Consider the following 26,016-nt stretch of genomic DNA (forward strand, 5'->3'; position numbering starts at 1 on the left):
AGGCAGCTGATAACTGTCAGACGGCCCTGGCTCCCTCTCTGCCTCGGATGCAGAGCCCTCATCAGAGCCTTGCCCAGACTCCAGGACTGGCCCATGTTCCTCCCCAACCTCCTCATTGTCCGAATCTGCTGCTAGATCCACTGGCTGCTGGCAGGCCACAAAAGGCTATACTTTATGAAATCTATCTGTAAAGCTACATTTTGGGTTATAGGTTAGTGTTTCTTAATCTTTGCAACTTTAAGATGTGTAGACTATAATTCCCAGAATTGCCACAACTAGTATTCTGGCTAGGAACTTCTGATAATTAAAATGCATCCATTTTAAAGTGGCTAAGGTTGAGAAACAGTGCTATAGGGGGTAGGGGGAAAACAGCATATTGGCATTTTGTATTCTGTGTATGTGGGCTGTGTATGGACTAGATTTTTTGCTTTCCAGCAAGTCAGAGACAAATGTGGGTAAGAAAAAATAGTGTCCCTGTCTTGATTTAGAGACAGTGAATAGGTGGTTATTCAAAAGACGTTCCGCTACCATATATGATAACGGCAGTATATGATTGATGTGTGAGAATAAATGGCATGCTACGGGAAATTTTCAAAATTGGACAAGGAAGGTGGTGTTCCCGTGTAGGTTTAATACATTTAAACCTGGGGGGGTGAAATCTTACACCCCTCAGAGAGGGCTCGCAACTTGGGTGTTCTCCTGGACCCGCAGCTGACATTAGAACACCATTTGTCAGCTGTGACCAGGGGAGCTTTTGCCCAGGTTCGCCTGGTGCACCACTTGCGGCCCTACCTGGACCGGGAGGCACTCCAAATGATCACTCATGCCCTCGTCACCTCAAGGCTCGACTACTGTAACACGCTCTACATGGGGCTGCCCCTGAAGAGTGTTCGGAGACTACAATTGGTCTAGAATGCAGCCGCGCAAGCGATACTGGGTGTACCTAGGTACACCCACGTTACACCCATCCTCCGCGAGCTGCACTGGCTCCCTATTGGTCTCCGAACACGCTTCAAGGTGCTGGTTATTACCTTTAAAGCCCTACATGGCCTAGGACCTGGATATCTCTGTGACCGCCTCCTGCAACATACCTCCCAGTGCCCAATAAGATCGCACAGGGCGGGCCTTCTCCGAGTACCGTCGACTACGCAGTGTCGTCTGGTGGCTCCTCGGGGGAGAGCCTTCTCTGTAGCTGCCCCAGCCCTTTGGAACGATCTACCCCCTGAGATCCGGACCTTCCCCACTCTCTTGGCCTTCCGTAAGTCTGTTAAGACCTGGCTGTTCTGGCAGGCCTGGGGCTATTGATCTTGATTGACCTTCAGCCCCATTAAGATTGAGTGCATGTTGTGTCCTTTTAATTCGTTCCTGTCTTGTATTTTTAAACTTTTAAAATACTTTTAAACTGTTTTTATGTAAGCCGCCCGGAGTCCTTCGGGATTGGGCGGCATACAAATCTATTAAAATTGGAAATTGGAAATTTATGGGCAAAGCTATAAAGGAATTTGTGCGGACGTTAAAGGCCTACCAAAATAGAACATGGATGTGTTTGTACTATTGTATACAGAAAATGTCATGGTTTAACTTATTCCAGAATGATTTTCAAGGAACATTATATATATGATGCAACTAAGCCATCCTTGCATGATTTTGTTTACCATGATTTATGCATATTTAAGGCATAAACTGTAGCTTCGATATCATGAGGACTGGTTTCTGCCAATTTACAATTGACCAAACCTCATTATGACTGATTGTGATATGTGAACCCGGTGTAAGAGCCAAGCACAGGGAATCATCCAGAAATGAACCTGTGGCTGCCTCTGAGATCTTCCTGTTCCCAAATTACAATGGGATATGAAGACGTTTAATGTAATGTGTGAACCCAATTCTAATCTCCAGTGGAAATCTATGTCAGGGTTCCAATTAACACCCCCAACGAAATCTTGACAAACTTGAACATTCGTCGTATCTAATAAAATGAAATTCAGTGGTGAAAAGAGTAAGGTTCTACATTTAGGCAAGAAAAACAAAATGCACAGGTATAGGCGGTACCTTGCTCAGTAGTAGTAACTGTGAAAGGGATCTTGGAGTCCTAGTGGACAACCATTTAAATATGAGTGTGCAGCAGCTGCCAAAAAAGCCAACACAGTTTTAGGTTACATAAACAGAGGGATAGAATCAAGATCACATGAAGGGTTAATACCACTTTATAATGCCTTGGTAAGGCCACACTTGGAATACGGCATTCAGTTTTAGTCGCCACGATGTAAAAAAGATGTGGAGACTCTAGAAAGAGTGCAGAGAAGGGCAACAAAGAGGATTAGGGGACTGGAGACTAAAACATATGAAGAACGGTTGCAGGAACTGGGTATGTCTAGTTTAATAGATAGAAGGACTAGGGGAGACATGATAGCAGTGTTCCAATATCTCAGGGGTTGCCACAAAGAAGAGGGAGTCAAACTATTCTCCAAGGCATTTGAGGGTAGAATAAGAAGCAATGGATGGAAACTAATCAAGGAGAGAAGCAACTTAGAACTGGGGAGAAATTTCCTGTCAGTTAGAACAATTAATCAGTGGAACAGCTTGCCTCTAGAAGTTGTGAATGCTCCAACACTGGAAGTCTTTAAGAAGATGTTGGATAGTCATTTGTTTGAACGGTATAGGGTTTCCTGCCTAGGTGGGGGGTTGGACTAGAAGACCTCCAAGGTCCCTTCCAACTCTGCTATTGTATTGTATTGTATTGAAAAAAGACTCAAAGCAAATCCAGGAGAGGGGAGAGAGAGTCTGAAGGAGTGTGTATGCACAGGCGGGGGATTTTAAAAAGTTCGGAGTGAATCCAGGAAGAGGGGGGGAAGAGAGAGAGAGAGAGAGAGAGAGAGAGAGAGAGAGAGAGAGAGACTGAAGGAGTGTGTGTGCACAGAAGGGGGATTTTAAAAAGTTCAGAGTGAATCCAGGAAAAGAGAGAGAGAGAGAGAGAGAGAGAGAGAGAGAGAGAGAGAGAGAGAGAGAGAGAGAGAGAGAGAGAGAGAGGCTGAAGGAGTGTGTATGCACAGGAGGGGAATTTTAAAAAACGTCCCAGTGAATCCAGAGGAGGGGAGACAGAGCGAGAGGGAAAGGGAGAGAGGGAGAGAGAGAGATAGAAAGAGGCTGAAGTAGTGTTTATGCACAGAAGGGGGATTTAAAAAACTTTGGAGTGAATCCAGGAAGAGGGAAGAGATGGAGGACTGGCTTTTCGCTCCGATTCCTGAGCCCCCAGCTGTTAGTGACGGAGGAGGAGGAGGACGAAGGAAGGGGTTGCATTTTGTCAGGCTGACAGCTCATTCCTAGATCGGGTTCCCCTGTCTCTCCCACCACTTCTGTGCAAGATATCAGCAGCCCCTGGGCTGCGAGCTCCTCCCACTACGGTAAGCCAAAAGGTTCTTTCTTGTTGGCCAGAAGGTTCAATCCTGTCGCCTCGTTCCTTTGAGTGAGGTTTCTCGAGGAGGGGGAAAACAGGATGCCGCCTGTTTTCGTTTTTGGGGAGGTGGAGCGGCGAGCCTTCCGGGGAATGTCAAGGGCTGAGTCCTAACAAGGATAACGGGTGGGGAGGCTTCGGGGACTCTTTTCCTATAAGCTCGGTGAGTTGGGGGCTTGTTCGCGCGGGGCACCTTCTCTGCGCTTGGTTTAATCCTCAACCCCAGCTCAGGAATTTGGGGTTTTCTTCAAGAGAACCACCTGTTGGATAGGCTTGAACGTGGGAACAAGGAGCTGATGGTCTGGGACTGATAATCATGATTTCTGAGAATCCTTCCCTGGTGAAATTCCTGGGCTCTCATGGTGCTTGGGCTGGTATCATTTTTAAGGGGTTCTGGACAGAGCATCCTCATGTGGTGGATATTGGAGAGGAGTTTCTGATGTATCTCAGCAAACCATCTAACAATGAGTGAAAGATTATTAGAATGCTAACATGTCCGTTCCTCCCCCACATCCTTTTGTGGCTAAATTTTTGCAAGGCAAGAAGAACACAGTTTTGCTAAGCTCCCAAGCCCCAGTGTAAGCGAAAAGGGTGGAGAGAATGTCCCTTATTTTCCCACCCTCCAATTTATATAAAAGTTTCAAAAACAATCATCAAAAGCTGCTCTGCTGTCTCAGCTAAGCCATAAGGAACAGCAAAGAAAAATTTTCCCCTCTCCGCCAGCGAAAGTGTGATTAAATGACTTTTGGTATATACCTCTCGGCAGAAGAATTTGATTAATGTGGTGGATATCATGAATGATAACTGTGTGAACAGATGTTCTGAGACTGAATAACATGTAAACAGTATAATCTGCCAGGGTATAAACAGAAACATTCTTTGTCATTGAGATTATTTTGACATGGAAATTGCTTTGGTGATTTGTGTGGGATCAAAGCTAGTTTAGCAAGGGCTTCAAGAGGGATTTTAGTTTTTTTCTTGCTATTTAAAAGCAATCCCTTTTAATTTTGGGAGGGTTGGAGACATAATTCTCCATTTACCCCCAACAATCTAGGTCAGTGTTTCTCAACCTTGACAACTTGAAGATGTCTGGACTTCAATTCCCAGAATTCCCCAGCCAGCGAATGCTGGCTGGGGAATTCTGGGAGTTGAAGTCCAGACATCTTCAAGTTGCCAAGGTTGAGAAACACTGATCTAGGTCCTCATTTTACCCACCTGGGAAGGATGGAACGCTGAGTCAACCTTGAGCCTGGTGAGATTTGAACTGCCAAATTGCAGGCAGCCGGCAGTCAACAGAAGTAGCCTGCAGTACTGCACTCTAACCACTGCGCCACCATGGCTCATTATCATGAATACTGTTGTAAATGCTGATTATTACTGCACAAAGATATTTGTACCCAGACAACACACTATTTAATGGAAGATGGAATTATTATACTAAAAAATGAAATAAAAAATAAAAAAAGAAAGAAAGACTCCAAAGACATAGTATTGCCAGGAGGGTAATAATGGAGCCCATCAAGTGGTTGGCTTGATTGTTGTCTTATTAGGTTTTGCATTCGGGGAATCACCAGGAGTGAGTTGATTGGCCATATACAGGTAGTCCTCAACTTACGACCGCAATTGAGCCCAACATTTATGTTGCTGCTAAGTGAGAAATTTGTTAAGCGAGTTTTGCCCCAATTTCATGACTCTGCTTGCCACGTTCCTGAAAGGAATCATTACAGTTCTTGAATGAGGAACACGGTTGTTAAGTGAATCCGCTCCCCCCATTGATTTTTCTTCTTACAAGGTCGCAAAAAGGGATCACATGACTCTGGGACACTGCAACCCTCATAAATGTGAGTCTGTTGTAAAGCAATGTAAATCGTGTGACCATGAGGATGGTACAACAGTCATTAGTGTGAAGAATGGTCATAAGTCTTTTTTTCAGGGCTGCCGTAACTTTGAACAGTCACTAAATGAACTTCTGTCAGTTGAAGACTACCTGTAAATGTTCTTAATAAATAATAAATCTGAGTATTCAGGCACATTGTCTCATTTATGGCTTTGGTATCTTATTACAATCCTCCTTACAAATATTGACTGACTCTCTCTCTCTCCCCCACCCTCCCTCTGTCCCTCTCTCTGTCTCTCCCTCCCTCTCCCTCCCCACCTCTTTCTCCCCCTCCCTCTCTCCCCCCTCCCTCTGTCCCTCTCTCTGTGTGTCCCTCTTTCTCTCTGTGTCCCTCCCTCCCCCTCTCTCCTCCCCCTCCCCCCTCTCTCTGTCCCTCCCTCCCCACCTCTCTCCCTCCCCCTCCTTCTCTCCCCCTCCTCCCCCTCTCTCTGTCCCTCCTTCTCCCCTCTCTCCCCCCTCTCCCTTCTCCTCCCCTCTCTCTCTGTCTCCCTTCCTCCCTCTCCCTCTATCCCTCTCCCCCTCCCTCTTTCTCTCTCTGTGTCTCCCCTCTCCCTCTCTCACCCTCCCCTCCCCCCTCTCTGTCCCTCCCTCCCCCTCCCCACCCCTCTCCCCCCCCTCCCTCTCTCCCCCTTCCTCCCCCCCTCTGTCCCTCTCTCTTTCTGTCCCTCTTTATCTCTGTGTCCCCTCTCTCTCCCTCCCCCTCTCTCCTCCCCCATCCCTCTCTCTCTGTCCCTTCCCCCCTCTCTCCCTACTCCCCTCTCTCCCTCCCCTCTCCCTCCCTCCGCCTCCCTCCCCATCTCTCTCTGTCCCTCTCTCTCTCCCTCCCTTCCACCCCCTCTCCATCCCTCTCTCTCTCCCTCCCCCTCTCTCTGTCCCTCTCCCTTCCTCTCTCTCTTTTGTTTCCACAGCCATATCATAAATGAACTGATAGAAACTGAACGTGCTTACGTAGAGGAACTTCAGAGCATAATTGAGGTATGTCGAGGATCTTGCGAAACATGAGCGTTGAAGCTGAAGTCAAAGACAGTGCGAAGGCTTTTACCAGCTGTCTTCCTTTTCCTTAGAAGCTTCAGTAAAACTACCCTGTTTCCCTGAAAATAAGACCTCCCTGCATAATAAGCCCAGTCGGGATTTTGAGCACATGCACTAAAATTAACCCTCCCCCTAAAATAAGGCCTCCCTGAAAATATTGAAACACAGTAGGAGCCATGAGATGACCACGCTCACTGCCTCCTGCACCTCAAAAATAATAACACCCTGAAAATAAGGCCAAGTGCTTATTTTAGGGGGGTGTCAAAAGAAAATAAGACCCTGTCTTATTTTCGGGAAAACACGGTATCTGATTTTACTGGTGAAAATATGTAGACCTACATACTTGCTTTTTAAAAGTGGCACATCAAATGTAAATGCATTTATCCTCTCATCTATCGCATGATTCTTTGCTTTTGCAAAGGCTCAAGTCCCAAACATGATTAGGACATCCTCTGCTTCAGAACTTTAAAATAAACGTGTTGAGTAGATGTATTTATTGATGGAATTCAACAGTTCTGGTGCCCCAGGCTGAATTCTGGGAGTTGAAGTCCACACATCTGAAAATTGATGACGTTAAGGCTGACTAGGCAATAAGGGCTCAGTGGCTAAGATGCTGAGCTTGTCGATCAGAAAGCTCGGTGGTTCGAATCCCTAGCACCACGTAACGGAGTGAGCTCCTGTTATTTGTCCCAGCTTCTGCCAACCTAGCAGTTTGAAAGCATGTAAAAATGCAAGTAGAAAAATAGGGACCACCTTTGGTGGGAAGGTAACAGCGTTCCGTGCGCCTTCAGCATTTAGTCATGCCAGCCACATGACCATGGAGACGTCTTCAGACAGCGCTGGCTCTTCGGCTTCGAAACAGAGATGAGCACCGTCTCTAGAGTCGGGAATGGCTAGCATATATGTGCAAGGGGAACCTTTACCTTTACCTTTAGGAATGTCTGGACTTCAAAAACAGTAGGTTGATAGGGAATACATGATGAAAAATGAGAAAACCAGACAAATTTGCTTATAGTATGAAATGAGTCCAGGTAGGGGAATTCACATGTTGAGTTGCAAAATCTATATTCCTTTTGGTGCAGAATTTATCTACTTTGCGTTCAAAGGGAAGGGCCAGATTTAACATTTCCTAAGCAATCTTAGAATGGAGAAACTGACCTGAGGGGTAGATAGAAGATACTCCTCTGCTTCTGATATTTTACTCATTACTGATAGTTCGGTCTCCTCTCACTGTTTTCTCTCTTTCTCCTCAAATAGGGCTATGCATCAGAAATGGAGAACCCTGATTTAATTCACTTGATCCCGGCTGGAGTTTTGAACAAGAAAGAAATTCTTTTTGGAAACCTCTCAGAAATCTATGAATTTCACAACAGGTTTGTGGTGGGACTCCGAATGCTGCTATAAAGACTTTCTTTAAAGGAAGTGTCTTTTAAAGGCCATAAAACGGGGGTGTCAAACTCAATTTCATTGAGGGCTGCATCAAGGTTGTGTTTGACCTCGGGGGCATGGGTGGGCATGGCCAGGGTGGATTGTAGCCACCTCGACGTCATTCATGTTGGAGGTGCCTGTGGTGGCCCGTGGCACTATACCAGCAAAAACAGGCTTCCGAGCTCCGTTTTTGGCTGCGACAGCCTCCTGTAACCCTCTGCCAATAAAAATGGAGCTTGGGAGGGTTGCGGGCAGCCCTTGCAAGTTCTGTTTTCGGCACTGATGATGTTACCTAGTTTGGTAATGAAACATCTGCACGAAAACAGCCAATGACCCTATAGAACAGTGATGGAGAACCTTTTCACCACTGAGCGCCCAAACCGGAACGTTTGCGCATGCGCCTTCATGCGCACGCAGGAGCACCGAAAACCTGAAGACCAGATGGCTGGTGCGTGTGTGCCTGTTTTTTGGCCATTTTCACTGTGTGTTTGGGCCATTTTTCAGCTGTTTTTGGGCCAAAAACTGTCTGAAAAAGGCCCTAAAAACAGGCTGGTTTTTTGGCTGGTTTTGGCAGGTTTTCAGGCTGTTTTCGGGCACAGGTGCTCGCAATGACCGGCTGGAAACCATGTGCCCCGGAAACCAGAAGAGCAGCTGGTGATGGCACACATGCCCACAGAGAGGGCTCTGTGTGCCACCTCTGGCACTCGTGCCATAGGTTCGCCATAACGGTCATAGAACTTTATCTAAATGGTACAGCAGCAATCAACAATCTTAAACAGCATCTCTGTCTTCCTCAGCCACACGACTTTCCTTAGTGGCCATTTTGCTGAAGCAATTGTGTTTGCTAAACGAGGAGCCTCTATATATATATTCTCCAAAGCCGTGCAGAAATTATCGAAATTATACCCCGCAGACCTCCGTTAATCTAACTTGTTAGGGGAGCTTGTAGGTTAAATTCAGGGGGGAGGGGACTCAGCTGAAGAGCCCCTTTTAAACTTTTGCATTTGTTTTGTGTCCATTCTAGAATCTTCCTCAAAGAGCTGGAAAACTGCATAGAAAAACCTGAGCTTTTGGGTCGGTGCTTTTTAAAAAGGGTAGGTGAATCGCAGTGTTTCTTTTAATCTGGTTTCTTGACAGTGTTCTGACCAACTTCCTTTGACATCTATTCTTCTTCTCAGGCTGGGCTTTTAGTGGGCAGCCAAACGGGAAGTCATGTGAGGTTAAGAAACTTGCTTCGGCAGTTAACAAATAACCAAAAACATTAAAATGTCACCTTCCTTCCTTCCTTCTGGTTAGTTGACAGGAGGATGCTAGAGATTTTGTTGTCCCATATATTTCCATTTCCATCTTTCATTCTCTTCCCCTCCCCAAACCTGCCACCACTCCATGCCTTTTCTTACTGCACAACTTGAGAAACAAAAACAAGTAGTCCTTGATTTACAATTGCTCAGTGACCATTCAAACTTACGACGGACCCGGAAAAAGGGACTTGGAACCCAGATTCAAACTTCCAATGTTTGGGCTACCCCCACAGTCATGGGTGCTTAACACTTGGCCTGCATTTATGGATATTGGCAGCAGTGGTGGGTTCCAGATCCTAGTGCAACTGGTACGGTGCAACGGGGCTCGGCGTCCACCACATGAATGCGCGCAGCACACAGGAACAGCATGCGCATGCGTCCTTACCTCCTGCGACTCTCTGCGATGCTCCAGCTGCTCGGCAGAGCTTTGCACAGGCGCTGTATGCTCCGTGTGCAGAAGCGCCGCAGAGCTCAAATACAGGTAAGGATGGCGGGCAGGCACATAGGCCCTCTGGAGCACCGTACCGTAACAGTACCCGGTGTTTCAGCAGACACCCGTTCTGGGGCGTACTGCTTGCAACTCACCACTGATTTGCAGTATCTTGCATCTCATATTGCAACGACTTGATTGAGGTCATTTTTGACTAGAAACTGATATTTACTTCCAGCTTCCAGCAAAAAAAAAAAAGAATGCCTCATAATCAGGGGTGATAATCACTCACCTTCCCTACTTGTTCACATATGTGAGCCCACTCATTCGCTTAGCTCACACGCGCCCCATCTGCACCGGCGCTCAGTCTTCAGCACATGTGCTTTGGCTAAAAAAAGTGCCTAAATGGAATGGCATAGCGCTGGGGTAGGTGGGCGGAGCCACCAATGATTTTCCGCTACTGAAGATCAACTCGGCTCGGAGAGAAACTAGGTGCTTGTTTCTCTTTTGTGTTTTGGATTTGTTTCTGAAACATTTCCTGAAGGTCGCCTATGGTTTGAGAATAATAGGATAACAGAGTTGGAAGGGATCTTGGAGGTCTTCTAGTCCAGTGGTCACCAACCAATGGTCCGTGAGAAAAATATTATGGTGGTCCTCAGAAAAAATATTTGCATTTTTATATTTTCACTAAATACTATTTATCTTTTTAAAAAATCGTATTAGGGGTCTGCGGGATTTAAAGTTACGAATTTAGTGGTCCCTGAGGTCCGAAAGGTTGGTGACCCTTGTTCTAGTGCAACCCACTGCTCGGGCAGGAGACCCTCTAACATTTCAGACCAATGGTTGTCCAGTCTATTCTTAAAAATCTGCAGTAATGGAGCAATACGGTAGTTATCCAACATCTTCTTCAAAACTACCAGTATTGGAGCCTTCACAACTTCTGGAGGAAAGTCGTTCCACTGATGAATTTGTTCTGACTGTCAGGAAATTTTTCCTTAGTTCTAGGTTTGCGCTCTCCTTGGTTAATTACAATTAAAATTGTTCTGTGCATGCGCAGAAGTGAAAACCAAGATGGCGCCGCCGATGGTGCCAACTGGGGAACAGGTTCGGGGGCGTGGCAGACCTGGGTCGCTGCCGGTTCCAGCGACCCAGGCCGCCAAACCACTACCGGTTCAGCTGAACCGGTCTGAACTGGTAGGAAACCACCACTGGCGGGGTGGGAGGGGAGGGAAGGGGAGGGGCAGGGTGGGCAGGGCCAGCCAGGAGTGGGATTTGGTGTTTCTCCAAACCGGCCATAACATTAGCTATGGGTTATTCTAAACTGCTCAAAGTTAGTGCAACAGGAAGAAGCTGAGTTCAATGCAGAGATGTTATTAACTTCTTTTTTTTTATTTCCTTTGTCTTAATATATTTTAGACTGTGTTTGTTAAAAATCTATACCGTGTACGGGCTCTGGGAAGTCGGGGGGGGGGGAAGGGAGGTGGGGTGTTAGGGGGGAGGGGGGATATATAGTATGTGTTAGATTTCAAGGTAAAGCGATTGCACATGTATACTGTTGCTAATTAAATTCACTGTAAAAATTGGATAAGCTGAATATATTAACATATAGTAGAAATACACCGAAGGGAGGAGTAGAGGGATAGAAGAAAGATGGGTAGAGAGGGCGGGAGAGAGGATGGGAGGGAGGGTGAGAAGGAAGGGAGGGAGTGGACTGGGAGAGAGGAGTGGTAGAGGGGGAGGGGAAGTAGGGTAGAGGGGAATGATGGAGGGAAGATGGAAAATTGGAGGGGGGCGAAAGAAAGGGTGTATGGAGGGTCGAAGAGGTATATTGGGTTTCTATTTTGGGGGGTTTTGTTGACAAGAGGAATGGCTGTGTTTATTGTTTAATGATATATGGTTATGCACAGTATATATGTGACTGTACGAAAATGAAAAATGGAAAATAAAAAAACACATTTACAAAACAAACAAACAAACAAAAAAAAACATTAGCTACGGGTTCTCCCAAACCTGAGCGAACCCATAGCAGCCCATCCCTGAGCCATGACCCATAAGCCTAAAGCAAAGCTTGCTCTTAAAATACAAAATGTGCAGTAGACATGATGCAAAGTTACAAAAGAAGCGGTTTGCACATTCTGGTGCATTTATGTGAGGAGAAAGCTTCTCCTTTGGGTATGTTGACTGACATGATTCAACACCGACATCTTTTGTCTTGCAGAAAGAAGATCTCCAGATCTATGAAAAGTATTGCCAAAACAAGCCAAAGTCAGAGGCTCTTTGGAGGCAGTGTGGGGACAGCCTTTTTTTCCAGGTATGCTCAATATAAGAAGCCAACGGAGAGACCGTTTGTTCTCGTGTTTTAGAAGTCTGTTAGAAGATCCCACACCAGGCCAAGGGTTAGCCTAATCAGTTCTTCTTAATTCTGGATACTTTTAAGGCCTGTGGACTACAACTCCCAGAATTCCCCAGCCAGCATGTAATGGAATGTCAGCATTCCAAATAGCATCCAAAAGTAAATCAGAGCCCAAGGCAAAGTATTGCTCAAAGTTCCAATTTATGAAGAGAGCCACGTTGGCACATCTGGGAAAACCTAAATCTGAAAGTTTCCCGGTTTCCCCCACCTAGTTGAAAGTTCAAGATCTTGCCCCCACATGCACAAACCCATCACATGGTCCAATCTCCCATTGCCATGATGGCAGTTCCACCCATCGAGTTCCGGTCAGGTGTGGAGACAAAGGATGACCTTGGCTTTCTAGAAAGAATTTTGTTATGGCTATACAATCCCCACTCCAATTTTCCCACAATAGAAAATGCCTAGCAGAATAATAGAAAGTGTGGCAGGCCAAAGATCCAAAATAAAAGATGGCTAGCTCTCTCTCTCTCTCTCTCTCTCTCTCTCTCTCTCTCTCTCTCTCTCTCTATCTCTATCTCTATCTCTATCTCTATCTCTATCTCTATCTCTATCTCTATCTCTATCTCTATCTCTATCTCTATCTATCTATCTATCTATCTATCTATCTATCTATCTATCTATCTATCTATCTATCTATTAGATTTTTACAACCCCTGGTAAGCCCCAATTATGGGAGGAAGCTAACTGCTAAATAAATCCCTTTATTTATTTATCAGCACAAATTAGATAGATAGATGATTGATAGATAGATAGATAGATAGATAGATAGATAGATAGATAGATAGATAGATAGATAGATAGATAGATAGATATGTACATATATTCCTCTTATAATTATTAGTCTGTACTATTTTATATACAATATATCCTACTCCCCACCCTTATTTATTTATGCAGTTTTGTTTGTTTTCTGATTGCTTAATCTTTCTTCCCTTAAAGATGCTTATTCTTTGCATCTTTCCTCTAGCCATTTGTACCATAAATTCCATACTAAATAATAATCAAATTCTTCTTTATGTTTTTTTTTCTTTATGTTTTTTTTAAGTCTGTCCATCTCAGCGCACTCTAATACTTTTTTTTTATCACATTTTCTTCTGTTGGTATATTTTTGCTCTTCAATTTTGTGCATATAGGATTCTTGCTGCAGCTGTTACGTGTAATATTAAGTATTGAATTTTTTTTATCATAGTTCCCTGTAATTATCCCTAATACCATGTCAGACAAATGGTTGTCCAATCTCTTCTTAAAAATTTCCAGTGTTGGAGAATTCAGCAAGTTGTTCTGCTGATTAATTGTTCTAACTGTCAGGAAATCTCTCCTCAGTTCTAGTAGAGGTGGAGACGAAGCAACATACAGGGGGGAGGTTCAAAAATTATCCCCATGGTGCTCTGAAAACAATTTGCACCTGAACACCAGCAAGACAAAGGGGATGGTGCTAGACTTCCAGAAGAAGAGAGAGGAATTTCCCCCACTTTACATCCAGTGGGGGTTGTGTGGAGAGAGTCCCCTCCTTCAAATTCCTGGGAGTTTATCTTAGCGAAGATCTCACCAGGCAAAACTTTTCGGCACTGAGTGCCTAAAACGGAATGTGCATGCATGTGCACACCGGTGTGCTGAAAATCCGAAAACCAGCTGGCTGGTGCACACATGCCTGCTTTTTGGCTGTTTTTTTGCGCCATTTTCAGGCTGTTTTTCGACCCGAAAACAGCCTGAAAAATGGCCTGCGAACAGGCCCTGAAAATGGTTTTCAGGCCATTTTCCGTTGCTCCCGTGCCCGCGAAGGCCAGCTGGCCAGCGCGCATGTGCATGCCAGAAACCAGAAGATCAGCTGGTGATGGCACGCATGCCCACAGAGAGGGCTCTGCGTGCCACCTCTGGCACACGTGCCATAGGTTGGCCATTATGAGTATAGGGTTTCCTGCCTGAGCAGGAGGTAGTTGGACTAGAAGACCTCCAAGGTCCCTTCCAACTCTGTCATTTTATTCTAGACACTTGGCTGAGTTGCTTCTGAATATTATCTTGTTTTCCAGGAGTCGAATAATGTTTAAGCTCCCCTTATTTATATTATGGTCGCTCTCTGCATATTTCTAACAAGGTCACCTCCCTTCCTCTTTACAAGAAAATAATTCTGCCAGAGAGAAGTTCCCTGAGGATGGGCTCCAGCGTGAGTCCAAAAGCTTAGAAAAATAAACCTCCCATAGACTCGTTAGATCGCACAGGGTCGGCCTCCTCCGGGTTCCGTCTACCAGCCAATGCCATCTGGCTACCACCCGGGGGAGGGCCTTCTCTGTAGCAGCCCCACAGAGATTCGGACCCTCACCTCTCTCCAGGCCTTCCGGAAAGCCGTCAAAACCTGGTTGTGCCGGCAGGCCTGGGGTTGATGAGTTCCCCTCCCCTTTCGACTTGTATGGCTGTATGACTCTTGTGTATTTTAATTACGTGTATTGTGTTTGTATCCCCTTTCCCCTTTTGAGTTGTTCGCCGCCCTGAGTCCCTCCCGGAGAAGGGCGGCATACAAATAAACTAAATCTTAAATCTAAACCTCTGGTCTTGATGACCCAGATCAAATCCTGCAACATTATCCTGGGACACAATATATTTCCCTCCATTCGTGAGAGATTGAATTGCTAGTGACACCCAAGAGCATCCAGTAGCTGCTTGAACTATCCGGTGGCAATCACACTATGCATGTCTGTAGCTGAAACAATGGAAGTTCTAGAAGAGGGGAACAAAGGCAGTTTGAGTGTCAGCGAAATGAATGGCCTTTGCAAGTTAGCATCCGAATCTCTTTGCAGGAAAGGAATGGCAATTGGACGTTTGCAACGTGCTGAAAGAGACAGATCACTCAGATGAACTGCTGTGTATTTTTCTTTCTTGTAGAAAGTCAGTGTTAACGTCTGGTGGCTGCCTGGGCAAACGCCTGCAGTTTTCTTGACAACCTTTTCAAAAACGGTTCGCTCTTGCCTTCTTCTTAGGGCTGGCAGAGAGTGACTGGCCCAAAGTTACCCAGCTGATTCTGAATCTGAATCTAAGTTAGGATTAGAACTAAGGTTTCCCTGGTTCTAGCCTGAGAACCGTTAACTGCTGCATCAAACTGATGTTATATTATCAATTTATTTTTGTACCACTGTGTTATTTGTCTATAGGCCCAGGTTACCTGCGAGACCACCTACTGCCACCAATAGCCTCCCACCATCCAGTGCGATCCCACAGAGTTGGCCTCCTCAGGGTGCCGTCGACCAGACAGTGTTGGCTAGAAACCCTCAGGGGGAGAGCCTTCTCTGTGGGAGCACCTTCCCTCTGGAATGAGCTGCCCCCGGAGCTTCGCATAATCCCCGACCTCCGGTCCTTCCGACGCGCCCTAAAAAGTTGCCTTTTCCAGCAAGCCGGCCTGGCCTGAATAGAATAAAATATAGGATTGATTTGGTTATTAATTTTAATTTAATTTTTAAATTTTTATTGTAAATATCAATTGGGGTTTTTTTTGGATACTTTATTTAATGTCCCTTTTAATTTTTGTAATATTTGTTTTCTTTTCGCTTCTCATCCAAGAATCATCCTCGGTTCTGACTGAATGCTGGGGAATGGAAGGATTTATAATATCAACCCTGAAGCTGAACTGACGGAGGCCGTTTTGAGGCTTCAGGGTTGCCACATTGGAGCTGGGGGAGTGGGGAATTTATATAGCTGGGGTTTTTGTAGCCAAAGCAAAATATTTTCTCCTGGGAACCAAGGACATTTCTACGTTTGGCTGGATGAAAAGGGGGTGGTGGTGAAGTTACCAGGGAACCGGATGGCACCCTGATTGGACCATGTGACTGATCTTTTGGAAAAAAAGGGGGAAACTTTTACTTTTAATTAGGTGAAAACCACAGGAACAATCAGAGTCGGTTTTGACCAGATTGTGCCAATATGATACGTCCAACAAATTTATTCTTTGAGGAACCTATTGTACTTGCCTCAGAGGTCTGTTTGCTCTATGGGCATATTACCTTGACATTATATCCTTTGCAGTCATCTGGTTGTTAACTTTGGCTCTCTAATTCCCCAGCATTCAGTCAGAACTGAGGATTTTTGGGTATGAAGCGAAATGATTTCAAGAAAAGAAAAGTCCAGTTGCTTTCTGAAAAAAACACCTTTGGGACAGTGTGCTGTTTATTTCCTAATATCATCTAATCTCCCTAACACATGGGAATATTTTTTTTTTGTAAGACACAACCATCTTTTTTATAACTGGCCACAGGCTAGCCAAGACATTGGGCTTATAACAGCAAAAAGATTTTTAGTTTTTTAAAAAAGATATATTTTTAATTTTGTTCTTAGTATACCCTGTTAGACCAGAAGCACCTCATTCCCTCTTTTTCTTACATGTTTTTTTTTGCAGGAGTGTCAGAGGAAATTAGATCATAAACTCTCCCTTGATGCTTATCTTTTAAAACCGGTCCAGAGGATTACCAAATATCAATTGCTTCTGAAGGTAAGAGGTTTATCTCCTAATAACATATAAAAAAGAATGTGTGTGTGTGTGTGTGTATATGTTCCAACTTAACACCTCAAGCAATTTCAACCAAACTTGGTACATAGATGGCTTACTCTCTGGAAAAAAATATTGCGGGGGTAAGATAACCCTAAAACCCTTCAGGAGTGTGTGTGTTCTGTTAAGATACAGCCTGTTGTGCCTTCAAATAGCTTCTACTGTACTGCTGTAAAATGACTTCTACTGTGCAGCACAGTATCACAGTCTTCCACAAGGGGGCTCCTTCTGGGAAGGGAGAAAACCCAACATTAGAAATTACGTTTAGTCCGGACATTTCCCCCCTGCAAATAAATACCCGGGCAACACCAGGTTATCGGCTAATCTGCTAATAAAAGTACCGTATTTTTGTAGTACTGAATTGCACAAGAGGGTGACTATTCAGTCCATTCTAAAAGTGTGTTGATGCTGAGTGGGCGGGGGGCGGGGGAACAAATGAATGAAGCAGAAACAGAACAATGGCGTTGGAAGGGACCTTGGATGTCTTCTAGTGCAATCCCCTGCTCAAGCAAGAAAGCCTATACCAGGGGTGTCAAACTCGATTTCATTGAAGGTCACATCAGGATTGACATGGGGGGAGTGGGTGTGGCCAGGGTGGGCATGGGCATGGCCAGTTCGACGTCCTGCAGCCCTCTGCCAGCAAAAACGGAGTTTGGGAGGGCCTCCCGGACTCCATTTTCGCTGGCAGAGGCACCATGGGGCAGTCCTTCACTGTTTCCAGGGTGACCCCACAGGCCAGATCCAAGCACTCCATGGACCGTATCCAGTTTGACACCATTCAGACAAATGGTGGTGTTAACCAGTGGTGGGTTTCAAACATTTTTAGAACCTCTTCTGTAGGTGTGGCCTACTATGTGGGAGTGGCTTGCTGGCCATGTGACTGGGTGGGCATGGCCAACTTGTAAAATATGGTGAAACTCACTTAACAATGTTCTTGCTTAACAACCAAAAGTTTGGATCAGGAACTCTGGCATTTGAAGCATGCAAGTCTTAAAGCTGTCAAGTTACAAGACCCTTGCACTCCTAACCCTTTAGAAAAAAAACCCCAGGAGGGTGCAAACTTGACAGCTTTAAGACTTGTGGACTTCAACTCCCAGAATTCCTCCTCTCGCTCTTCATCTTGAGGATGTGTGGATGGGCGGGGGGAGGGAGATGGGACCGGTTCTAAACGGTACTGTAGATTTGTGGAACCTCTTCTATAGAAGAGGTTAGAACTGCCACGAACTCATCCCTGCTGTTAACGTATAGTTTGGGCAAAACCATCCCATGGCAAACAATGGGTTTAATAACTGATGCAAAACATAGTGTAAAATCAGGTCTGGTCACATGATTATCTGCTTTGCAACCTTCTCAACACTTATAATGGGCAGGCTCCATTGTGGTTGTAAGTTGAGGAGTCCCTGTATTTTAGAATGATATTCAATAAACTTGCATATAACATTCAGAGGTGGTATTCAGCAGTTTTTGACCAGTTTTGGAGAACCTGCAGCAGAAATTTTGAGTAGTTCAAAGAACTGGTAAATACCACCTCTGACTGGCTCCACTCTCATCTGTTCTTTGCCTCCCGAGTCCCAGCTGATTGGGAGGAAATGAGGATTTTTCAGTATCCTTCCCCTGCCACACCTACCAAGCCACGCCCACCAATCCATGCCACGCCCACCAAGCCACGCCCACAGAACCGGCAGTTAAAAAAAAATGAATCCCACCATTGATAACATTGTTTCCTTTCCTTTCATGGATTATGTACTTATCAGGAATGGATTGACCAAAAAAAAAATACCCATTTTTCTTCTATGTAAGAATGTCAACATTCTGGAGCATTTTAGGGCCTCGTGATGTGACGTTTGCTTTTTTAAATTCTCTTTACAACCAGGAAATGTTAAAATGCAGCAAGAATTCCGAAGGCACTGCTGAACTTGAAGAAGCTCTCGCAACCGTCCTTGATATCATCAAGTCGGCAAACGATTCCATGCACCAAATAGCCATTACAGGCTATGAGGTAGGCCTTGCCCAAATAATTAAAAACAAGCAGTGTTTCTCAAGCTTAGCAGCTTTAAGATGTGTGGACTCCGATTCCCAGAATTCCAAATGCTGGCTGAGGAATTCTGGGACTTAAAAGTCCACACATCTTAAAGGGCCCAAGCTTGAGAAACGTTGTGATAATGCATGTTGCTGAACTCTGATTTTCAAACAATAGGGTCTTGAAATCTTGTTATTTTCCTTAAAATAAGGATGTTTCAGGCCTCCATCATTTTTCCTTAACCAGATTCTCTCCAAGTATCTTGGAGCTCTGATTCTGAGAATTTCAGACAATATCTAGAAGATGCAACATGGGGAAAATGTGATTTATGAAGAAAAAAAAACGAGTAATGGTAAAATAATGTCATACCTGCCAGAACTTAAAATCTCTAAATAGAAATAACTCTTGGCTCCATTTGTTCAGAAAGATATAATTTCGTTAGAAGTCAAGTGTATTGTAGTAATGCATAGCCAGAACTAAGAATTGTGCACCAAAATCCCTAAGGCCAAGCCCCCCCCTCCACCTTACCTGCCTCCCATTGCTGACCCCCACCCCATGATCAATCAGGTTTAAGCAAGATGGTTTTAGTTCAAACATAGATTGGTATGCAACTGCCTTCTTCTCCCAGCCAGATAACCTCGAGGCAGCTTCTCAGGGAGATGCAGAAGTTACTTTCATTTTCCCTCAAGCATCCACGCTTCCCATCTGTGCTTCCCAGAGTTTATGGCAGACTGTCACCGCATGATAAAGGCAAGAATTAAAACCTGCTTTATTCTTGGATTTCTCCTGTCCTGGTTCTCTTTCCCTCTAGGGAGATGTGGCCGAGTTGGGTAAATTGCTCCTTCAGGGCTCTTTCAATATCTGGACCGATCACAAGAAAGGACACAACAAAGTCAAAGATTTGGCCAGGTTCAAGCCAATGCAGAGGCACCTCTTCTTATATGCAAAAAGCCTCCTTTTTTGCAAGAAACGGGAAGAAAACACGGACGGTCACGAGAAGTCTCCTTCCTACAGCTTTAAAAATTCCTTGAAGGTAAATCATTTCTTATGGTGGAAGGGAGAGAAGTTTAAAGTCAAAGGATGAACCAACATCAACACCTGTGTGAGCAGAGATGAACACCAAAATTAACACTAGACAGCATTAATTAATAAGTAATCAGTGCCCAAATCAAGAAAGTTCCAACATAGATAAACAAGCTAACCACAAACAACAGCCTAATTAAGGGACCACCAAAACTGACAGGGCAAACCACTAGTATATAACATTAAAAGCAAAACCCACTCCCACTCCCTTGTAGCACTGATAATGCTACCTAGTTTGGTAGTGAAATGTCTACCAAGGACCCCACAGAAACCCTTTAAATCAACAAATATATCAAAATAACAAAACTCTGCATTGAAACAAACAACACTGTCTCTTTTCTTGTAAAAAGATGCAGGTGGAAAAGCTTTCATGTTTTACGGAAGGGAGCCTTGGAGATTCCATTGGCTTTCTTAATATTTGTTTTCTCTATTTATATAAAAACAGATGTGTGTGTGTGTGTCGGGGGGGGGGGGTGTATGTTCCAGCATAACTCTGGAATGCCTCAAGCAATTTCAACCAAACTTGATACACAGATGACTTACCCTCTGGAGAAATATACTGTGGGGGTAAGACAACCCTAAAACCCTTTGGGATGTGTGTTCTGTTAAGATACAGCCTGTTGTGTCTTAAAATGGCTTTTACTGTACTGCTGTAAAATGGCTTCTATTGTACAGCACTGTGGAGTTGCCATGCTAATGGCTTCACAGTACTCCACAAGGGGGCTCCCTCTGGTAAGGGGGAAAATCCAACATCAAATTGTGTTTGGTCCAGACGTTTCCCCCCTATAAATAAATAAATACCTGGGCAACACCGGGTTATCGGCTAATCTACTAATAAAGTACTATTTGCTAGTGCAAATAGACTACTAGAGGAAGGTTGCCTATGGAGGATTTGTATCTTGAAAAGATGTAATATGCCCATCAAATTAACGGCCTTAAAAATAAAAGTTAAACATCACCCTCTTGCCTCAGGCAATTAAAAGAAACAATTTTCAAATTAAATTCTCTAGATTTCCAGCATGATCCCTCATAACCCCAAACTCCCTGGGCTAAATTTTAAAAAGTCCATCCGAGGCTTTCCATCTCCTTGGTTAATTCTGATGACTCCATCTGAAAACGGGAAAGTAAATTCTAGTGTTAGGTTTCCCTCTTAACCCAAAGGTGCTTTTTCAAGAGGCAACCGAACTTTCTGATTTTTCTTTGAAGACGTTTCACTTCTCATCCAAGAAGCTTCTTCAGCTCAGAGCTGAAAGTCCAGTTGCCTCTTGAAAAAGCCCCTTTGGGACAACCATGACTGAGAATCTCCATAGACATTTCCTGCTTAAGAAATCTTGTTTTCTTAGGCACAGTGGTTAGAAAGGAGTATTGCAGGCTAATTATGCTGACTGCCAGGAGTTCGATTCCTTTGGTCTCGATCAGCAGAAGGTTGACTCAGCCTTTCATCCTTACGACGTCGGTGAAGGAGGACCCAGATTGTTGGTGGCAAGATGTTGACTCCGTAGGCCACTTAGAGTGGGCTGTAAAGCACAGTGAAACAGTATATAAGTCCAAGTGTTATTGCTATTGCTGTTTAGTTTCCCCGTATCCATTGGTGAGCGTTCTATATACAATAAGATTATTTACACTCATCACTTGAGCTATCAAGGAAAACAAACTTGATAATGTTTTTTTCTTGGCAAACTCGATGAATCAATTGGCAGATAAAGATGCAACCTCATTCTCTTTCTTTCCAAGGACAAAACCACTCAGCAGTTTATTGACTTATTCTAGAATTTCAAGAGTGTTCATTTGTCAACGGAAGTCAAGGATAGATCTTTTCAAGCCAGGTTCAAAGGAATCATGGCAAAAATTCAACTTTTGCCCTTGTGGAACAGTTTCTGTTTCAAGAGGAAAAAGCTTTATATAAAGAGCTAAGTGGCTAAAATGCTGACCTTGTCGATCAGAAAGGTTAGCAGTTCGGTGGTTCGAAACCCTAGTGCAGGTCTCTTGCATGTGCAGGGGGTTGGACTAGATGATCTCCAAGGTCCCCTCCAACTCTATTACTGTTTTCTTGTCCCAGCTTCTGCCAAACTAGCAGTTCAAAAGCATGTAAAAATGCAAGTAGAAAAATAGGAACCACCTTTGGTGGGAAGGTAACAGCGTTCCGTGCGCCTTCGGCATTTAGTCATGCCAGCCACATGACCACGGAGACGTCTTCGGACAGCGCTGGCTCTTCGGCTTTGAAATGGATATGAGCACTGCTCCCTAGAATTGGGAACGACGTACATACATGGAAGGGGAACCTTTACCTTTTTAAACATAAAAATGAGTTTTTCCAAACACTATAAAAGACAAGCTCATTTATAAATAGAAAAAAAAAATGCACTGATACAGGACGCAGATTGTATGGCTTGATGATAACCCTTGAAACAAAATTGCAGATGGATTCAAAACTTAAAGCACTAAACGACAAATAGGAATGGAGCATGAATATCTTAGTAATGCAAGCTGAAAATAATAGAATAGCATTCATTGCAGACAGAGACCAATTTATGCATATTCAGCATTGTTTGGTAATATTATATGTGAAAAAGATCTTGGAATAAAAATCTGAATATGAGTCAGAAATGTGATGCCATTTCAAATCCAAAAAAAGCAAATTTAACTTTAGGCTTCATCAACACAACATAATTTCCAAATGTTGGGAAGTCATGATTCTATTTAACTGATCAGATTTCGCCCCTTCAGAATTATGTCCATTGCTAGCAGCACACTTTAAGATGGATTCAGACAAACAGGAAGAGCTTCAGAGAATGGCAGCGAAGGTGACCAGGGAACTAAAAAGTAAGATCTATGGTATAAAGAAACATTGAAGGAATTGGGAAGGACAAGAGAAGATGGAATTGGGTGTAATAATACTCTGGCCAAGAGCAGACAGCTGTCAGATTACACTTCAAATAGAATTTGGAATAAACACATTACTCTTCACTTTTCATCTTTTTTAAGGGATTATCCTTGACATTCTACCAGGCTCCCATCATATTCTAGTTTTAACCTAATTGCTAAGACGCTGAGCTTGTCAATCAGAAAGTTTGGCAGTTCGGCGGTTCGAATCCCTACGTAACGGAGTGAGCTCCTGTTAACTTGTCCCAGCTTCTGCCAACCTAGCAGTTCGAAAGCACGTTAAAAAAAAACCAAATAGAAAAATAGGAACCACTTTTGGTAGGAAGATAACAGTGTTCAGCATTTAGTCATTCCAGCCACATGACCATGGAGACGTCTTCGGACAGCGCTGGCTCTTCGGCTTTGAAACGGAGATGAGCGCCGCCCCCTAGAGTTGGGAACGACTAACACATACGTGCGAGGGGAACCTTTACCTTTAACATGAGCAAGATTGAACCTCTGCTTGGCAGTTGCTTGGAAATTTACCATCTTTGCGACTTCTGTATTGCTTCTGTATTATCTGTGCTGTAAGGAGGGAGTGTAGTTAACAAGCAACCTTCCTCGTGCCTTCCCCTTGCTATACTTATATTCCCCAGCCCCCAGGACTTAATGCTAAGGCAAACTTTAACTCTAGACAAAGTCAAAATATCACCCTGCCTTATGTCTTTGGAGATTCTTAGTCATCCAGATCATGGTTGTCCCGAAGGTGCTTTTTCAGAGCTGAAGAAGCTTCTTAGATAAGAAGCAAAGCGTCTTCAAAGAAAAATCAGAAAGTATTTAAAGGTAACCCAAGGGGATGAACATACATGATATTCTTCTTCCTCCTATTTTCTCCAAATCAACGACCCTGTGAGGAGGATTGGGTTGAAAGAGAAGGACTGGCCCAAAGTCACCAAGATGGCTTTCATGCCTAAGGTGGGACTAGAACTCCCAATCTCCTGGTTTCTGGGTCTTAAACCCTATAAGAAACTGGCTCGTGTCCTTTTAAGGTGAACTAAAAAGAACAAAATGTATTGCAATGCCCAATGATCATGTTCTGTTTTCAAACTTCTCTTTCGAACAGATGAGCACTGTTGGCATTACTGAAAATGTCAAAGGGGATTGTAAGAAATTTGAGATCTGGTACAATGGCAGAGAAGAGGTCTATATTATTCAGGTATTAACAGTTTCTCTTTCCTTCTTTTTCAGATGTTTTTCTCCCCCCCGCTAATACATTATTCATATTCTTGATTATTCAGAATTACAGGGCAAAATAAGCCTCGGGTCCATAGCAAGACTAAAAAAGGAACAAGATTTTGCTTCCCTCTTTTCTAAGATTAATATTTGTTTCCTAGCCAGTAAGTCTGGTTCACAGTTCATTCCAACTATCAATTCATTGAACTGATCAGAGGTGGTATTCAGCAGGTTCTGACCAGTTCTGGAGAAACGGTAGCGGAAATTTTGAGTAGTTCAGAGAACCGGTAAATATCACCTCTGATTGGCCCCGCCCCCCCTCTAGTCTCTGCCTCCTGAATCCCAGCTGATTGGGAGGAAACAGATAGTTTTGCAGTATCATTCCCCTGCCACACCCACCAAACCACACCCACAGAACAGGTAGTAAAAATGTTTGAATCCCACCACTGGAACAGCTTTTGACAAGTTACTCTGCAGTAAGCATCCCTTCAAGCAGAAGTTGGAAAGAGTGTTTAGATTTCCAGAACTAAGGAGAAATTTCCTGGCAGTCAGAGCAATTAACCAGTGGAACAGAAGTTGCCTTCCGAAATTGTGGATGCTCCATCACTGGAGGTTTTTAAGAAGACCCTTGACAGTCACCTGTCTGAAATGCTATAGGGTCTCCTGCTTGAGCTGGGGGCTGGACTAGAAGACCTTCAAGATCCTTTCCAACTCTGCTGTTCTGTAGGCTAAGATAGTTAGACCTCCAAGGGATTAAAAATAGCCAGATAAATAGGAAGGGGAAGGTATATTAGATGCAAAACAGTTTAGCTGAACCCTTGCCTGAATTTCTTGCAATTGCTAAGTATGAGGGTGGAGGTTCGTTCTCCCACCTTAAGAGGTGGTTTTCGAATATTTCATTACCAGACTAGGTAACACCTTCAGTGAAGTTTAGGGGATGTCATTGTTGGTGTGCTTATAAGAACTTTGTGTGATCAGTAGGTCTTGTGATGGGAGGGTCATATCAGGCAGGGGTGCGCTACTGGGAATTTGCAGGGATTCGGGAGAACCTCTAGCTAAATTCTGTGCAGTTCGGAGAACCCACAAATCCCACTCCTGGCTGGCCTTACCCACCCCTCACCTCCCAGGAGTCCCCATGCAACCCATTTCGGATGCAGGTAAGTGCAGGGCGCACACGGAGGCTCAGGGAGGGTGAAAAACAGAAGTTCAGAAAGGCCGGAAATGGACCTGTTTCTGGTCTCCAGAGCACGGGGAAGGCGTTTTTGCCCTCCCGGAGGCTTGAGAAAAGCCTTCAAAGCCCGGGGAGGACAAAAATGCCCCCACCTGCTGTGGTGCAGGAGGCCGACTAGGCCACACCCACCATGGCCACGCCCACCCAGCAACCAGGTAGAGACCCCCTTGCTAAAATATTTGAAGCCCACTCATGACATCAGGTAAGGGTCTAGTGTGGGTGCCAGGTATGGATCATGTTAGGTGAGGGTCTTGTGATGGGGAGGTCATGTCAGGTGAAGATCATTGGGAGATGAAGTGCTGTGTGTCTGTGTGTGTGTTTTGTGGGTCAGTTGAGTCCTTATAAGCAAAAGAACACCCACTCTGACATTCCCTAAATTCCGCTGAAGATGTTACCTAGCCTGATAATGAAACTTTGTGGAAACCAACCCACAAACTCAAGCAAACGAACCTCCACCCTCCTCCTACACCCGAGCTACAGATATTGGCCACTATCGCATTGCTAAGTATTCTGTTGCGACTGTAATTGTAACTGCAGTTATATCCTGTTTTTCAGGCGGCATCTATGGAACTGAAGAACACGTGGGTGTCAGAGATCAGGAAAGTCCTAACAGGGCAACTGGAAGCTTGCAGAGGTAGGATGCCGTATAAAGAGGGCGGTAGCTGGGAGACACATCAACACTGCACATTCTTTCCCTTTCTGAAAGCTATAAAGGGGGCTGTAGCTGGGACACACATCAACACTGCGCATTCTTTCCCTTTCTGAAAGCTTGTAGAAACATGTTCCAAGCACACGTCACTGGAGTGCATCGAGATAGTTCAAGAGAATCACTAAGTGTGCCTATAGAGAAATCAGTTGCACTCTTAATCATCCCTTTGAACCCGCAGAAAAAGCACAGAGGGGGTCAGCCCCTCTCTCCTTATATAAGCGAGATGCAGAAGGCAAGTGACCCCTTGTTTTTGTAGCCTCACAACACTGGTGTGCCATGGCAGTGCTACAACCAGCCTTCAGGAAGTAAGTAGGCAGCTTCATGGGTAGAAGAGAAGAGAAGAGAATTCCTTTATTGGCCAAGTGTGATTGGACACACAAGGCATTTGT

The 26,016-nt window shown here is 44.4% G+C and overlaps 1 protein-coding gene across 8 annotated transcripts in view; it reads left to right on the forward strand.

Annotated features, from left to right (window-relative positions):
• MCF2L2 (MCF.2 cell line derived transforming sequence-like 2) overlaps window positions 1–26,016 on the forward strand; it is a 196,788-nt gene that overhangs the window by 143,462 nt on the left and 27,310 nt on the right. For all 8 annotated transcript variants that reach the window (XR_015697982.1, XM_087725167.1, XM_087725172.1 and 5 more), the window contains exons 16-24: window positions 6,260–6,326; window positions 7,641–7,756; window positions 8,836–8,905; window positions 11,761–11,853; window positions 16,340–16,432; window positions 18,363–18,488; window positions 19,321–19,542; window positions 23,578–23,670; window positions 25,474–25,552. Coding sequence is in view for 7 of the 8 variants with exons in the window: in XM_087725167.1 (XP_087581293.1) it covers window positions 6,260–6,326; window positions 7,641–7,756; window positions 8,836–8,905; window positions 11,761–11,853; window positions 16,340–16,432; window positions 18,363–18,488; window positions 19,321–19,542; window positions 23,578–23,670; window positions 25,474–25,552 (959 nt within the window). In the remaining variant the exon portion in view is untranslated. The remainder of the gene's footprint in view (window positions 1–6,259; window positions 6,327–7,640; window positions 7,757–8,835; window positions 8,906–11,760; window positions 11,854–16,339; window positions 16,433–18,362; window positions 18,489–19,320; window positions 19,543–23,577; window positions 23,671–25,473; window positions 25,553–26,016) is intronic.

The sequence above is a fragment of the Thamnophis sirtalis genome, unplaced genomic scaffold (assembly GCF_051295495.1).
Source record: "Thamnophis sirtalis isolate CommonGarterSnake01/CBP01778 unplaced genomic scaffold, rThaSir2_p1.2 scaffold_11, whole genome shotgun sequence".
NCBI lineage: Eukaryota > Metazoa > Chordata > Lepidosauria > Squamata > Natricidae > Thamnophis > Thamnophis sirtalis.